This window comes from Hipposideros armiger, unplaced genomic scaffold (assembly GCF_001890085.2).
Source record: "Hipposideros armiger isolate ML-2016 unplaced genomic scaffold, ASM189008v1 scaffold_59, whole genome shotgun sequence".
Classification (NCBI taxonomy): domain Eukaryota; kingdom Metazoa; phylum Chordata; class Mammalia; order Chiroptera; family Hipposideridae; genus Hipposideros; species Hipposideros armiger.
The window spans coordinates 3,859,481-3,878,145 of NW_017731409.1; the positions used below are offsets into that span (position 1 = coordinate 3,859,481).

The window sequence follows — 18,665 nt, forward strand, 5'->3', positions numbered from 1 at the left end:
ATATATATATATATATCAATAAGACTGGGAAAAATTTGATCAACCAAGTTAGAACACTGAATTACCTTCCTATTCTCTCTATATAAAATGATAAGGGTGGCCGGTTAGCTCAGGTGGTTAGAGCGCAGCGCTCATAACACCAAGGTTGTCAGTTCGATCCCCACATGGGCCACTGAGATGCACCCTCCACAACTAGATTGAAATCAACTACTTGACTCAGAGTTGATGGGTCCTGGAAAAACACACTGTTCCCCAATACAAAAAAAAATGATAATGCAAAATTGTTGCCATATAGAAATTATTCAAATTTTAAAATGCAGGAAAAAACAGCATTATAGAAGTGTTTTAGGCAGCTAATTAATAAAAATATCATGTTGCTTTTTTCTGGATTTTATGAGTTTGTAGTATTTGTGAGCTTTTAAAAATTACCAAGAATGAATTCTAAAAAATATTAAAAATGAAATAAATTTTCTTTCTTTTTTTTTTTTTAAAGATTTTTATTGGGGAATTGGGGGAAAGGGAACAGACAAGTTGCTATCCTTTTGTTCTTCAGTCTAGTTGTTGAGGACGCTGCTTCACTGGCCCAAGTTGGCACCATCATTGTGCTCTTCCCGGCCAAGGCAGATCAGTCGCTGGCCTCTGGACGGCCGCTCACAGTGGCTGTTGGCCGCTCACGCTGGCTGCTGTAGCCCATGGCAACCCACCTGCCATTGCTGGTGACTCACGACAGCCCAGCTCCAGGTTGAGCTGTTGTTCAGCATCTTAGCTGTGGAGGGCAGTGTCACTGGCCCTCATATATGGGATCCGAACTGAGGCCTTCTGGCATCCCAAGCCAGCTTTTAACCATTGCACCACTCAGCCTGCCCTCTTTCTTTTCTTTCTTTCTTTTTTTTTTTTTTTTAAAGGTTTTATTGGGGTATTGGGGGAGGGGAACAGACAAGCTGCTGTCCTTTTGTTCTGCAGTCTAGTTGTAGAGGACGTCGCTTCACTGGTCCATGTTGTTATTATCATTGCGCTCTTCCCGGGTGAGGCAGTCGCTCGCCAGCCATTGGAGGGTCGCTCATGGCGGCTCACGAAAGCACATGCCAGCTGCCGGCCAGCCCCACTATAGCCTATGCTGTCACCGGCAACTCACGACAGTCTAGCTCCAGGTCGAGCTGTTGTTCACCATCTTAGCTGTAGCAGGCTCAGCGTCACTGGCCCATGTGGGATCCAAACCGGGGCCCTGCTGCTCAGAGCTGGTGTCCCAAGCCAACTCTTAACCAACGCAAAACTCGGCTGGCCCGAAATAAATTTTCTTAATAAAAAAAAGTTTAATGGTTCCTAGATAACATCAAGAGCCAGCTGAAAGCAATTTGATTTCTAACTTTACTCTCTAAAGCAAAAACAAAACAAAGAGCTTTGACTCTTGAATTAAAACTTGTTGGTTTTAGGGAGGAACAAAATCACACAACCATGCAAATGCAAATCCTGTGACACGTGTTTTCAAAACAAAACATCAGTTAGGGACTCAATATTCAAACTTTACTATGAACTACTTCTAGTTCCCCCAATGACTCCATGCTCTCTTGCCTCTCTTTTCACATGTGCCCACTAACAGAAAATTCTTCTACCACATCTCTACCTGGCTGACTCCTACTCATACTTTGGGTCTTAACTTAAAAATCACTTCCTCCAGAAGAATTCCTGATATGTGTTAGATATATACTTCAGAGTACTATCCACTTACCCATATCACAATATATTTTAATGGTTCGTTCACTTGTTTGCCTTTCTCCCTGCCTATCCCTTACAGGGCAGTGACTGTGCCCATCTTCTTCATGTAGTCCAGCATGGTTCCTGGCACATAGGAAGTGTTTTTATTAAACTATTTTTATTTTCAGGCTGCCTCCATGTAAGGATGCCAAATAAAACTCTTTGACCAAAAGCTTTTGAAATGAGGTATGCAGAGAAGGTAACAATCTAGTTCAGATAACTAAATACAGCAAATGGCAATCTACCTAAACATGTACTTAAATCAGGCACCTCTAGGGCATTACATTTTATCACATTTACAAACAGTTTCTTACTAGTCATTATTTTCATTAAAAACAAAGTTTTCCAATTAGATTTATTAAATTAAGTAATTTAGTTCAATTTAGTTGAATATTTATTAAGATAGTGGTAAAAAGACAAGAAGGAAATACAGAACAGCTAAAGTGGTTTAACTGCTAATCTGAATAAATGTTCAATGTTTAGAATGAAAAAAAAAGTGGAGAATTGAGTTTAAATGGTTGAGGTTCTCTATTGCTAAATCATCTATTCAAGAGTAGTATTTATATCAACTACAAAAGCATTTTGGAAGCTAGTCTTCATACTCATACACACAATCTACAAGTCAATATATGTGAAAACACAAATCAATAATTGTTGAATACTTCAAACCATTAAATATCAAGATTCCCATTCTGAATTATCATAAGGAATCTATTCAGAAGAATCAGGCCTATTATATGTATTAGTTCAGGTTTAGAAAAACATCTTGTGATATAGAAAAATAAATTGACAATTTTATCAACAACTTTACAACAGACATCTATAGATGATAAGAAAGATTATTATTATTTTCAACTGAAAACATAATTTTTAATATTTTGCTTCACTTAACCAAATTACTTACTACAAAGGATATGGTTTCATATATAATATAAAATAATGAAGAACAACAATAGCACTCAACCTATAATAAGGTATGATTTAGTTACTGAAATGATTAGATGTGCATACTAAACTCCTGTTCAAATGTGACAGATTTGAACAGGAATCACTAACTGCCACCTGCAGGCATATCATGTCAAGTGTGTATGAACAGTAATTTCATGACAGTGGCGCCAAGGGAAATATCCCAAGATTCTTTGTACAAGTTAGAACAATAACAGACGTAGTTGATTTATGGCTAATTGAAGGATTAGTGTCAAAGAGCTTATTAAAATTCATTCTGCTTCTTCTAATTCTAGAAATAGGTTAGTTTCTCCAAAAAGTACATACATAGATAATGTATATAAACAAACAGAAGTGGTTGTCAACCACACTTTTCCAAGCTCAAACATAAATCTCTTCCTTCTTTTGGCTACAAGATTAGCATCTAAATTATTTTAATTATGATGACTTCTGCAAACATATTGAAAATAATCACTAGTTTAATTAATTAAAGATGTCCAAAGGGCACACACAGTTGAATTCATTAGCATGAAGAAAAATACGTGATTTTATATAATACCTGTAGTGACAAAGGAAAGATCTATTTAATTAAAGTTATAATTCTGTGCTACCATAATAAAATGACTTCTTTAATTAGGGATATTTTTACAAATGACTCAGAAGAAAACCGCACTGATAACTTTTCAGTACTAGAAATAATATGGAAGGTTTGGGAAAAGTCACAGGATGGGGGAGAAAAGAGGATGGAGATATTAAAATTAGTAATTTTATTTAGTTCCTAGACATTTTAGGAGTTTCCCTGCCTCTAATTATTATTCTGCTAGGTAAGGTGTTTGACACATGTCTACTGGGAAGGGCTTAGATTGGAGGTAGGTAGAAGTGAATGTACTAACTAGAATTCTGTTATTTATAAGCTGTATGATCCTGAGTAAATCATTTTATATTCATTCAGCCTTAAATTCCACATAAATAAAAAATAATAATTTCTCCAATCTGTTTAATTGTAATATTAAGAAATTCTGAATGTTTCAAATTCAAGCCATTTTGAATCTTCATATCCTGTACATACAAAATGTATAAATCCTTGTACATATAAAATATAAAAGGAAGGATTAAAAATGAAACAAACCAAGTAACTAGTTATAGCATATAGATAGACAGGGCCAAACTGTATATTCTAAATTTGATAAGTCTATTGAGGCCAACTCTTCACTTTTCTGTTAACTGACTACCACCCAAAAAGTTGCCTCTCCCTAAAAACAGTGAAATATAAGAACCTTGCCCTGCTCTGGCTATACACTTCTACAATCAAAGAAGCCTGGAACTGAACTAAGTCCACAAATGAAAAAGTTAGCCACAGTGAGCATGACAGAGTTGCTTTGCCTGTATTTTCCTAATCTTAATACCTAATTTGTTTGCACCAGCTGTAAACTACAGAGCAGATCAATGCAACATGTAACCTCAAAACTAAAGCTGTTAGGTTCTAGATTAAGAGGTATACTTCAAAATTTGAAGTGAGTTACAAAGGAAAACTACATTGATATTGAGAGTATGGCTCCTAAATCATCCTAATGAAAACAAAATATTATCATAATATTTTAAATCTATATGTAGGACTTTTTATACAACAACTTAAAGCTTTTTATAGAAATTGCCCAATTAACTTTCCTGACACTAAGTGTCAGGTATTATCTGATATTTTCCAAAGGTGGCAAAAAGAAAAGTTACTTTGCCAATGACATAGCTCCCTTTTCCACATTTAGTGTTTTAACTTATGAAAAATGGTGCATAGCTCCATGAGAAATTATATTAACTGTAATTCCTCAGCCTTTTGAAAATGTTTGACTTCTCACTGGATGCAAGTACAGAGACAGTGTATTATTTTGCTTAGGAGTTCACCTAATAACTTAGTTCAGCATCTTCCTCACTGTAGGCACTCAGTATATATTTGCTCAATGAATAAAGGCTATTAGTAACAGCAAACAATTACTAGAGCTATATGTCAGGTGCTGTGCTAAGTGTATTACACATATTATTTCATTTAATCCTACCAACAATTCAAAGAGGTAAGCAAATTATTACTTCTCATTTTACTGATGAGGAAACTAAGGCTTAGGTTAAGTAACTTGCCCAGGATTACAAAATGATAAAGTCAGCATTTTAACAAAGGTAGCCCAACTTTAGACCCTGCTTAAAGATCATCATTGTAGAAAGAACAACAGGCTAGCAGTAAGAAACTATATCTATTGCCTCAACCACCAAATCCCAGGAGAGGAGGGAAATTTTTTTTGCTGATCTTTATATCTCTAGTATGGTACCTGAGTCACATTATTCATCATCAAATGTCTCCTGAATAAAATTTAAAATTGCATAACTAAATTAGGCTTCATTGTCCTTAACTGTAAAACGGAGATAAAGGTACTTGCATAGTCTGCCTTAGGTTCTCAAAGTGTAGTCCCTGGACCTGGAAACACTGTCAGAAATACAAATTCTCAGATGTACTGAATCAGAAACTAATATTTTAACTAGCCTTCCAGGTGATTTTCATGCATGTTAAAGTTTGAGAAGCCCAGGTCTACCTTACTTATAGGATAATTATGAAAATCAAATGAGTTCAATAATGTGGAAGCACCCTAAAAATAATTTGGTTAATGTGACAGTTCACCCCAGAGATCAGGCATGCTGCACAGGCTTCTTACCTGACCAGTGTCCAGAGGAGATACCAGATCTGTCTGTGCAGGTCTCACTTACAGGTCTAAAGACAGTTTCCCATCCACCAGTAGCATAGCGCCAATTCTGAGATTCCAAGATAAGTGTTCGCTGGGTGCCATATGCAATCATGAAGCAATAGACCACATGATGGAGTTGACAGCCATAGCCACAGCCTTTATTGATATTACATACTAGCTTCTTCGCTTTGCTGCAGTCCTTGGGATTCTGTCAGGGAGGAAGAGAAACAAAGGTGAAGATAAGCTGTACAGAGAGGCCAATGTCTCTTCATAGGTGACAAGTGCAAAAATCATGTAATAAGCCAGGGTTGATCCAGTATGTTTCATAAAGCAAAGAATCTAGCTTTAAAGATTGAATTTCAAAGAATTCATTAAAAATTTTATGTGCATACTTAGGGAGATGTCAGTGAAAAAGAATAGTTACTTTGGAAACATCACTAAACAAATGTGAAATTACAGTTACATTTAAAAGAATACTCTTTTCTCTATCAGAACATGCAAATGTGAACTCGACATTGCTTACATTGAGATCTTTATGAAGGAAGTAAACTAGTTCATTTATTCCAGCTGCACATCAGCATTCTGAGCTGACTTTCCCTGATGAAACTCCAATCATCTTAAAGGAAAAATTAGAATTTACCTATTAATTCGATCTACCTCCATAGTTCTAGATGTTACTAACAAAATCATCATGGAAGTTAAAGCCACTGAGTGAAAGGATATCTGAGTTCTATAATTACAAAATATCAGTCATGGGACTTTTTTAAAAAACCAATCTTGATGACAGCTACTAGTTATAGTAACTTTCACAATAAAATACAGAACATGCTCTAGATTACTAAAAACTTGAGAATCAGTTTTTAATCAGGAGATTCATTTTCCTATTTGTATACTTTGCTATAAAAAGGATAGAAAGTGGTTAAAACACTTAATATTATCTAACAGTGGGTGCAATGGGGTTAGCTACTCTGAGAATTTCTTTTTTTCCATTCTAAAGTTTCAATAAGGCTGTAATTCATATGCACTATTGCTAAATATGCCTACGCATCTTAGTTCTTCAAATAAAAATCTGTTTTGACAAGGACAGTTTTTCAAGCTGTTTGTCTTCAAGGGAAGACAAAGAATGAGCACCATCAGAAACAGAATCTTGTCTCCCACATAAGCAAGAAGGTAACCAGTTCTCAATTTACATGAGCCTTGAATGAAAGAAACAGTTGCCAAGCAGGTATTTTCTAGGGATATTATCTGTTCTGTCAAGTAGAGCCCTAGAAACAAAAGCTAGGATAGTGAGGCTATAAAGTGATGACAAAGGAAAAGCTGAGAGAGGGAAATGCAGCACAGTTACTTTCAGAAGACGTTATCTTTCATATTCAAATATGCCAGTGCAGGCTGGCCTTTTTAGATTAAAGCAGAACCTATACCATCAACAGCCTTCTGAAGAGTTAGAACCCTAGGAATCCAAGAGAGCCCAGATAAAATTCAGCAAGATCTGGTCATTACTGCTTTCCCAGTCAAGTACTGTGTGGTGCTGATTCTTTTCGCTTGAGACTGAACTCATGGCAGACTCCTATGGCAATAACCATTCCCAATCAAGCTATTATAGCCACAGAAGATTTGAGGGGACAGAGGGGTGTGATGTTATGTGGTACGGGAGACCAACATCATTTACTTTCTGTACAATATTATTCAAGGATCCTGAGAATAAATAACATTCTCAAACTGATCCAAAGCTTTATTATTGACTCAATAGTTTATCAAGAAAGCAAATAAAAAACATTTACATTTGCCAGATTTTTCATGCTTTGTAAGAAATATAACACTTTACTATTTCTAAAATTCATATGAATGAAAAAGAAAATTTACTTCATATATTTTTCGATAAACTTTTAGAACAGTTTTTAGAACAGTTTTATCTTTACTGCAAAGATAGCACAGAGATCCCATATACCTCACACCCAGTTTCCCCTATTATTATATCTTACATTAGACTTCATATTTTTAAGAAGAAAAAAAAGAGGAAACATAGTAATTAAAACATCTGATCTTCAGTCTTGAAGGAAGAAGGTTTTTTTTATTTAAAAGAAGACTAACTCCTGCATTTAACAAAACATATCTACTGTGTTTCTTAAGAGAAGAGTTTCATTAGAACTCAGTGCTCCAAGGACAAGAACTGAAGCCTAAGAGGAAGAAGAGGGCAATTTATGAAATGAAGTTTAAATCACAAGTCTTAATGTACTTCAAATCAAGCTAAAGAGAGAATCTTAAATCTTTCTGTTATGTCATAGGTAACACTGATAAAGGGGGAAAAAAGTCCCTTACGTTTTGTTCTGAATGCGAAAGGTCTACATATACAAGGTACCAATGGAAGACTCCAAGGAAGAGAGTGATAAGAGAAAATGAATGACTGGATTGATAATGATAAATAAAACACTGAAAAAGCTCAGAACCACAGCCCCACCTCATCCCCTTCTTTTTTTACTAAAATAATTTTTACAGTCTGGAAAATTCAAAGATCTATTGCACAAAAGATTCAGAAAAAGGCAGAGAGACAGTGAGAAATACAAAAAGTATATGTGTTCCTAACACAACATTAGGCTCACCAGAATAGGTATCTAGAAAAAACAAGCAGGTATTTATAAAGTTAACAAAGCAATAACTCTTGAGATAGGGAGTTATTCTGATGGAAAGGAACCTTGTAGGAAACCCCTTATCAGAGCTAAGTCAAACATATCTCATTTATCCTCATAATCTCAAGAGACATTATTGCACACTGGATAAGAGCAATACCTTTTGTATTTAGTGCTACAAGGTGCCCCAATCATGAGCCTTTATAAGCTAAGTGCTTTGTAAGTAACATTTTTAGTTATAATTCTGCAGCAAAGCTATCACCATAGTACACATAAATCAAGAAATGATGACTTAAGATAAAATTGGGTTCATCTGTATTCACTTCCTTTTCAGTTTGTTTTTTTTTTAAATAGTATCTGAGGCATTTCTTCTGACACTGTTAGCTTCCAAGAATGACCCTATCTCAACAGAACTGTAAGCTATATTTGTTTTTACTGTCCTATAAATCAACATTGGGAAGTATATTTAAATCAATATGCCTCTAACTAAAATAGCATATTAAAGGAAGCAGTATCTCTGAAACCTAAATGATTACTAATTCACTAAAGGCACCATCATAATGTTGAAATATTTTAGTCTTTTACTTTGGTTAAAATATGAAAAATTACTGTTGGACATATTTCAAATTAGGAAGCCAGCTTAATTTCTTATTCTTTTCTAGCACAGTAGAAACATTGCTAAAAAAAGTGAACTGACTAGTAAACCACAGCCATTATTATATTACCTAGGCATTGCTAGGTTTTAGCGGTTTCCACTGCCTTCACTTAGTAAATTAGTAGTAATTATAAATTAACGATGTAATATGACAAAACAGTACTGATTCCATGGCTTTTAAATTAAATCTCAGATAAAGCCTTTTGCCATGACTACTTAGATTTTCCATACACACAAAGACTCTTGAGGAAAATCGTCTAGCCACAATGTAATTTCTCTCACTTCTCTGCCCAGAGTTACTTAGACCACAACATTGCAGGAAAAGACTAACATACACACACACACACACACACACACACACACACACACACACACACACACACACACAATATCTAGTCAATATAAACTCTTGCAAAGATTAAATGCTTAATAAACTATTAGGTCAACGGAATTGCATGTATGGAGACAAAAGTGATGTTAAGTCCATAGTGACAAAAATAAATTGGCAAGCCAGGATTTAGAATTCAGGTCTGTCTCAGTCCATTATCCAGTGCTCTTATCCATCCCCCCATGATGTCTTCAGTACAAGACGCAGCAAGAAGTACAGGCTCAGAGCACTTATTTGGTCATTTTTCCCCAGCTTTATGGATGTACACTTGAGAAATAAAAACTATATATTTAAATTGTATGCAACATGATGTTATATGTATACAGTGAAATGATTACCACAATCAAGCTAATTATCATATCCATCATCTCACATAGTTATGATGTATTTTTTTATGAGAACACTTAAGATCAACTCAGCAAATTCAACTATACAATACAGTATTATTAACTATAGTCACCAAGCTATACATTAGATCTCTAGAACTTATTTATCCCACATAGTGAACTTTTGTACCCTTTGATCAACATACCTCAATGTCCCCCACCTCCCTGTCCCTAGTAACTACTGTTCTACTATCTGCTTTTATGAATTTGACTTTTTAAGATTGCACATTTAAGTGAGATCATGCAGTACTTGTCTATGTCTTATTTCACTTACCATAATGTCTTCCAGGTTCATCCATGTTGCAAATAGCAAGATTTTCTTCTATTTTATGGCTGAATAACATTCCATTGTGTGTGTGTACGTGTATGTATATATAAAATCATATTTTCTTCATTCATTCATTCATTCATTCATCCATTGACAGACACATAGGTTGTTTCCATATCTTGCCTATTATGAATATTGCTGAAATGAATATGTAGGTACAGCAAGATAGTGATTTCTATCTCTTCATTCTTTTAGATATATACCCAGAAATGGTAATTCTATTTTTAAGTTTTTGAGGACCCTCTATAAAGTTTTCCATGACTGTACCAACTTACATTCCCACCAACAGTGAACAAGGGTACCCTTTTCTTCACATCCTCAATACTGACCTGTTGTGTTTTTGATAATAGCCATTGTAACAGGTATAAGGTGATATCTCATTGTGATTTGATTTGCATTTCCCTGATGATTAATGATTGGTCGACCATTTGTATATCTTCTTTTGAAAAATGTCAAGTCAGGTCGTTAGCCCATATTTTAATTAGGTTTATTATTACTTTTTGCTATTTAGTTGAGTTCCTTATATATTTGGGTGTTAACCCCTAATTGGACACACGGTTTACAAATACTTTCTCCCATTGCACAGATTGTCTTTTCATTTTGTTCACTGTTTTGTTTGCTGTGCAGAAGCTTTTTAGTTTGATGTATTCCCAGTTGTTGATTTTTGCTTTTGTTGCTTTGGCTTTTGATGTCTTATCCAAAAACTCATTGCCAAGATCAATGTCAAGGAGGCTTTTCCCTATGTATTCTTCTAGTTGTTTTATGGTTTCATGTCTTATATTTAAGGATTAAAAATCCAAATCCTGGGGATCTTTCCAGCGCCTAACAACATTTCTTCCATAGGGAACAGTTAATCCATATAGCTCCTATTTCCAATACAGAGAGGTCAGTAAAAGCAAAGGAATAAGCCAGGCAAGTTAAATTTTATTGTGATCTCTGTCTGCTCTAATCACAAGACTAAACAGTTTTTAATTTGTTTGTTTAAAAAGATTTACAACATCTAGCTTTGGGTTTGGTAATGACGAACATATTAATTAATAGTGTGGTGAAAGCATTTCATTGTATTGGAAATAATCTGATTCTATTTTCCCAAAATTATTTTCAAAACCAAAGCAGAACAGGTAATGAAGCAAATAAAGTACTGCATAGTGGTAATTAACATGAAGAATGGGCATAGTTAAATAATTTTGAAAGATAAAGTTAAAAAGCATTCTCATTTTTAATAGCCAAGACCAGAAATTATTGTTTCTTACCATATGAAACAAGAATATTTTCATATCAAAGTTAAGATAGTATCGTGGTGTCCTTTCCACTTCTCTGGCAAAGAATAATCCATTGCAGTAGTAAGGACAACACAATAGCAGAGGCACAAGTAGGCCACTAAGTGGTTCAGGAAATCAATTTCCCTGTGCACGTTTTATAAAGTTTTAAGTGTAGAAGCTTAATAGAGAAAAGATATCAAGATACGTAGTTTACAGACTGTTATCCTGACAGGCTGAAGCAAAGGCAGACAGTTACTCTACAGTTACAGAAGAGGAAAGCTTATCTTGGTAAGTAAAGCAACATCTGGCTTACTTCAAATACATTTTTAAAACTTCTGCTCTTTGCCTAGAAGTCTCTAGCGAATATTTCAAAGCCTTACAAAAAAAGATGGAAATTCTACAAATTCAGTAGAATGCAACAAATAAATATGGTACATTTCTTCCAGTGAGGGTCTTTGAGATAGTATTCTATCATCTCTGGGTATTCCAAGTTGTCTTTAAAAAACTTCTACCTCAAGTTTAAGAGATGTGTACACCAGATCAACCTTGGTAATATTTTCTGCTACTGTAGGGCCACAAAGGAAAGGCAGACAAAGAATGAGATGCATCCAAATATAATTCTCATTCAAGAATCTAATGGAAACAAAACTCCAAGGCTAGAAAAGCTACCTAAGGAACCTGATTCTGCCAATCCTACATAAATGCACACATCTCCTCAAGCACCTTTAATTTTTCTCCATAAATTTACAAGCCTGATACCTAAGTTTCAGAACCAGCTTAATTGGATTGGTGGGGTTAAAAATAGCATGCTTACAAAATTAAGGTTGAATTTCAGAAAAGTTCTCTGACATTATTTTACATAACAGGACCCCCCCCACTACGCTCTCTTCCCTCAAAACCAAAATGCAGGTACAGTAAAACCTTGGATTGCGAGTAACGTGGTTTGCAAGTGTTCCGCAAGACGAGCAAACATTTCTAATACATTTTAACGTGGTAAACGAGCGATGTCTTGCAATACGAGTAGTTTATTTTCAGAACGAATTATGCTCGCAAACCAAGATATTACTGTACTGTTAAAAATAAAAAGGAAGAGGAAAAGGGAAAAGGGGCAGGGAGGAATTAGTATGGAAAAAAGAGGGAAGAGAGGAGGAGAAGGGAGGAAAGGGGAAAGTAAGTGGGGACAGGGGAGAAAGAAGGCGAAAAGTAAAAGCAAGCTCTGGAATGGCTAGCCCTGTTATATAGAATAAAAAGATGAAGTAGATAACAGACACAAAAGAGAAACACTGGTTGAAACTTTGTTCTTGTGCAAAGGCTGAGCAGATAGATGTTTTGTTTTAAATAAAAGTCAGAGTAATTTATATTGTTTTGCCAGTTCTTCCATTCAGCCAAGTACCATTCTTTGGAATAGTACTGGTACTTATAGCACTTGTCTACTCACTGGCTTTTATATCAAACCATCAACAAATTTTAAACCAGAAGTCAATCCTTGCTACCTCTTCTGAACAGAGGCTTTGTTTCATTTTTCCATGCAGCTAGCTAGCCATGAACTGAGAATCCAGTGTTAGCTGAGCATAAATTTCTTTGGAATACCCAGTTCTTTTATTATATTATTTTTTTTAAAATAACCTCTTAAAACCACTTTTCTCAATTCCTCAGTTTAACAGTGCTCTAACCAATTCATGTTATTTGTCTTTAACACTGCTTTTACTGTTTATTTTTAACTAATTTAAGACCCACAATAAATTGCAAAAACAAAACAGAAAGTTACTACCCTGAACCTTCCACACAGCTTTCCCCAAGGAGAACATCTTACTTAACCATAGTGTCTTATTCAACATCAGGAAACTAACATTACACAATATTATTAGCTAAAATATAGACATTATTTGGATTTAGCCAGTTTTTACATGCACTCTTTTATAGTATAGTGCTATCAAATTTTATAACATGTGCAGACTCATGTAACCACTACCACAATCAGGATACAAACTGTTGCATCAAAACAAAGAAATTCTCTTATACTACCCCTCCTTTAGAGTCACACCCTTCCTCAAACCTTAATGCCTGGCAACCAAGGATCTGTTCTCCAAGACAATGATTTAGTCATTTTGAGAATGTTACAAATGGAATCAGACAGTATTTAGTCTTTTGAAATTGGATTTTTCAGCACTTAGCATAATGCTCTTGAGATCCATCCAAGTTATTGTGTTGTCTCAGTAGTTCATTCCTTTTTATTACTGAGTGGTATTCTGTTCATGGATTACACCAGAGTTTATTCACCCACTGAAGGGCATTTGGGTTGTTTTCAGGTTTTGGTTATTATAAATTAAGTTGCTATGCATATGAGTTGTACAGATTTTTATGTGGACATGAGTTTTCATTTCTCTTGGATAAATACGCAGAATAACTGCTGAATCATATGGTAAGGGTATGTTTAACTTTACAGCAAACTGCCAAACTGTTTCCCAAAATGGGAAACAGTTTCCCATACCATTTTATATGAGTATGAGAGCTGGTTGCTCTACATTCTTGATATTTTTTTTATTTTAGCTATTCTGATATGCAGTAGTATCTCATCATGCCTTTAAGTTGCCCTTCCCCAATAATTAATAATCTTGAAAACCTTTTCACATGCTTTGTTATCCATATATCCTCTTTGGTTAAATTGTCTTTTCAAAACTTTTGCCCATTTTCTAAATTGAATGTTTCTTACTGTTGAGATTGGAGAGTTCTTAATACATTCTGAATATAAAACCTTTGTTGGATATGTGATTTGCAAAGATTTTTTTCTCCCAGTCTATGGCTTGCCTTTTCTCTCTTTAACATGGTCATTCACAGATCAAAAGTTTTTAATTTTGATAAAATCCAATTAATTGGTTTTTTTTCTTTTATGAACCATTCTTTTGGTGTCATGTTTAAAAATTTTAGCCAAAGTCACAAAGACTTATTCCAATGTTTTCCTCTAAAAGTTTTATAGTTTTACATGTCACATGTATTTTATCTGTCAGATTTACTATCCATTTTGAGTTAATTTTACATAAAGTGTGACATTTAGGTCAAGGTTTATTTTTTTCTTTTTGTCTATGAGATAGCCAATTATTTAAATATTATTTATTGAAAACACTATGCTTCCTCCATTGAATTGCTTTTGCACCTTCCTCAATTGCCCACCCATAGGTCATAACTAAAAGGAGCTGAAAACCGATACTCAAATACATGTAGAAGAATTATGTCCATATAGCAGTGCTATTCTCAAATAGCAAAAAGTGGAAATAGCCCAAATATCCATTAACAAATGAATGAACGAAAAAGTTTTGGTATACACATACAATGAAATATTATTCAGCTAAAAAAAATGGAATGAAATACTAATAGATGATATACAACATGGATGAAACTCGAAAACATTATGCTAAGTGAAAGAAGCCAGACAGAAAAGGTCACATATTGTATGATTCCATTTATGTGAAATATTTAGAATAGTTAAATCCATACAGAATGCAGATTGGTGGTTTCCAGGAACTGAGAGAAGGTAGAATTGGGGAATGGAGAATAACTGCTTAATAGGTATGAGATTTACTTTTGAGTTAATGAAATGTTTTGGAACTATATAGAAGTGGTGATTGCACAGCCTCATGAATGCACTAATAACATGGAAATGCTCACTTTTAGATGGTTATTTTTATGTTATGTAAATTTCACCTCAATGAAACAATAAACAAGTTAGCATATCTGTGTGGGTATATTTTGGACTCTATTCTCTTCCATTGATATATATGTCTACCCCTCCTCCAATATTGTACACTATCTTAATTACTATAGCTGTAATTCTAAGTTAGAAAATGTGATTCCATCAACTTCATTCTTTTTCAAAATTACTTTAGGTATTTTAGTTCCTTTGCCTTTCTATATAATTTTTTTGGGGAAAAAAATATCTACACACACACACTCACACACACACAAAGAAAGGACTTGCTGGGATTTTGATAGGAATTGTGTTAAGCCTATGGGTCAATTTTCGAAGAACTGACATCTTTTCTATGTTGTCTTCCACCCCATGAACACAATATGCCCATTCATTCATTTAGGTCTTCTTTGATTTACTTCATCAGCATTTTATAAGTACATTTGCCTAAGTATTTCATTTTCATTTTTTGGAGCAACTGTAAATGGCAGTGTGTCTTACAATTTGGGTTTCCAATTCACTTATTTGTTCTAGTTTTATTGTCATGTGGTTATTGTTGCTGTTTGGTAGATTACTTGGGATTTTCTTTGTAGACAATCACATCACCTGCAAATAGGGACAGATTTCTTTCTTTCTAGTATTCATGCCATTTGTTTCTTTGCCCTGCCTTATTGCACTGCAAAGAACTTCCACTATTATGCTGAATAGGAATGGTGAGTGTACATCATTGCCTCATTCCTAATTTTAGGAGAAAAGTATTTAGTGTTTCACCACTAAGTGTGATGTTTTTGCCTATAGGTTGTTTATAAAACCTGTAGGCTGTGAAGCCCCACGCTCCTGGACTTTTTGTTTATTGGCAGTTTTTTGATTACTACTTCAATTTCATTAGTAGTAATCGGTCTGTTTAGATTTTCTAATTCTTCCTCGTTCAGTCTTGGAAGGTTATATGCTTCTAGAAATTTATCCATTTCTTCTAGATTGTTGAATTTGCTGGCCTATAACTGTTCATAGTATTCTTTAATGATTCTTTATATTCCTGTGTTGTCGGTGGTAACTCTCTTTCATTTATAACTTTATTTATTCAGGCTCTCTTTTTTCCTTAATGAGTTTGGCTAAAGGTTTGTCAATTCTGCTGTTCTTTTCAAAGAACCAGCTCTTAGTTGCATTGATGTTTTCTATTTTTTTTAAATTATTATTATTAGTTTCAGGTATACAGAACAATGAAATAGTTATCCTTTCTACCCCTGACAAAGTAACAACCCCCCTCCCCCCATCTCCTGCCCTCCCACCCCCAATATCATACTTATCTATTACAATTCCATTGACTCCATTCCCACACTCTACTCCACGTCCCGTGACTATATGTATATATAATTACAGTTGACATACATTATTATTCAACATCAGCTTCAAATATACAGTGTGGTGGTCAGGTCTCTACACCGACTATGAAGTGGTCTCCCTAACAACATATGAGTCCATCTGGCCCCCTAAAAAATATTTACAACATTATTGATTATATTCCCCAGATTGTCTTTTCTATTGTTTTTTAAATTTCTGTTTCATTTATTTCCTCTCTGATCCTTAATTATTTCCTTCTTTCTGTTTACTTTGGGTTTTGTTTGTTCTTTTTCTAGTTCCTACAGGTGTAAATAGGTTGTTTATTTGGGATTTTTCTTGTTTCTTAAGGTAGGCCTGTACAGCTATGAACTTCCCACTATCACTGTTTTGTGCTCCATCCCATTAGTTTTGAGAAGCTGTGTTTCCATTTTCATTTGTCTCAAAGTAACGTGTGGCCTCCTGTTGGATCCAGTGGGTGTTCAGCAGCATCAGGTTGAGGCTCCAGGTATTTGTGTTTTCTCCGGTTTTCTGCCGGTAGTTGACTCCAGTTTCATGCCAGTGTGGTCAGGAAATGTAACTGATATGATTTCAATCTTCTTGAATTTATTGAGGCTTGCTTTGTGGTCTAATATGCTATCTAACCTGGAGAATGTTCGAATGTCCATGTATACTTGAAAATACCTGTATTCTGCAGTTCCTGGATGAGATGTTCTATAAATGTCTATCAATTAAATCAATTTGATTTAATGTGACATTTAAGGCCATTATTTCCTTATTTATTTTCTGTCACAGTGACCTATTAGGAAGTATTCAGTTCTTTCTTCAAACCTTCACTCTTATTTCTTTCTCCTTATGGGACTCTCAAGATACAAACACACAAAAAAATTTTGTTGCTGCCACACAGGTCCCTGAGGCTCTGTTTACTTTTCTTATTCAATATTTATTCTCTGTATTGTCAGATTAGACACTATCTATTGATCTAACTTCAGAGGTAACTGATTCTTACCTCTGTCATAGCTATTCTACTATAAGCCAAATTTTTTATTTAGATCATTGTATTATTCAGTTATAAAATTTCCTTTTGGTTTTCCTTATATCATCTATTTCTTTGCTGAGACTTTTGATAGGTCGCCCAGTAAAGGAACGCGCACAGTCATGCAAGTTAAGAAAGTTTAAGGAAGTCTATTTTATTAAGAGAGAGAGTCTATCGGGCTGAGCAAAGATGGCTACAGCCCGGGCTGCACGTCTAAAGGAGACTTGCAGCCCTAAGAGAGGGGGTGAGGAGGGTTATATAGGGGCAGTGATGACAGGGTAGCATTGTTTGAACAGAAAGTGTTGACTTCCTGTAAGCCAGTAGCTGTTTTGGGGCATTTTCTGTCATCGCAAGCTGGGTTCTGTCTGCAGGTGCAAGCCATCAGATATTTTGTTGTTTTCTTGCACACATGGCTTTGTCTGTAAGTCGAGGTCTCTGAGACCTAACATTCAGAGACCTAACATCAAGTCAAGGTCTTTAAATTCAAAGACCTAACAACTTTCTGTTTTTTTTTCATTTGTTTCAAGTCTGTAATTGCTTATAGGAGCATTTTTATTATTATAGCTTCTTTAAAATCCTTGTCAGGTAATTCCAACATCTGTGTCATCTCAGTGTGGTGTCTGCTGATTATCTTTTGTCATTTGAATTAAGATTTTCCTGGTATGATAATGAGTATTATGTTATGAGGCTGTACTTTCTATTTTAGTAGGCAGTCAAACTGTTTAGATTCCTAGTTCACTTTTATGGGTTGTGGCTCAAATGTCAATTTAATTGTTAAAGCCTTTTCAGTGTTATTTTGTTCTGTCCCACCTGTGGGCTACCCAGAGGCCAGTCTGCAGCCTAGATGGTATATTACACCACAGTTCAGCTCTCAAGCCTTGTTCTGTATTGATTCTCATCAGTTCATGCATTCATGTTCAGAGATCTGCCTGGGATTACAGACCGATTTTAAAAATCCCATTCTCAGAGTTCCTCTTCTTCTTAACCCTACTTCTAGTCTACCTGGGAGAGGAATGGGAACTCCCTCATTATTGCAGTGAGGCAATGGTGGACAGGGCCTTGTCCAAAGTCTCTGAAGTGCTAACCAGTTGGGAGAAATAAGAGTGCACTCATTATTGCAGGGCAGGGGAGCAACTTTTTTCTTGATGTTCGCCTGGAATAGGGTAGATAAAATCAAAATGGTTTTTTTTCTGGCTCCATTCACTGGTATTTCTAGGTTGGAGTATTCTCCAGTACCCACAGTTGGGATGCACAAGAAGCAAAACAAACAAACAAACAAACAAACAAAACATAGGAAATTCACTCTGTATAGAACTTCTTTTTGTTGAAATTAGCAGGAAGAATAGGTATAATATATTTACTACATCTTATACAGGGACAAAACCCTATATATATATATATATATATATATATATATATATATATATATATATATATATTTTTTTTTTTTTTTTAGCTGAGCCATCCTGCTACCTGTTGGCAGCTCAGCGGCTGCTCAGCTCGGGCTGGACTCGAACCGCTGTTGCTCAGA

At 35.0% G+C, this 18,665-nt stretch overlaps 1 protein-coding gene across 12 annotated transcripts in view; it reads right to left on the bottom strand.

Moving 5' to 3' along the window:
• FUT8 (fucosyltransferase 8) overlaps window positions 1–18,665 on the bottom strand; it is a 205,621-nt gene that overhangs the window by 46,705 nt on the left and 140,251 nt on the right. For all 12 annotated transcript variants that reach the window (XM_019641361.1, XM_019641363.1, XM_019641369.1 and 9 more), the window contains one exon: window positions 5,400–5,637. In XM_019641361.1, coding sequence (XP_019496906.1) covers window positions 5,400–5,637 — 238 coding nt within the window. The remainder of the gene's footprint in view (window positions 1–5,399; window positions 5,638–18,665) is intronic.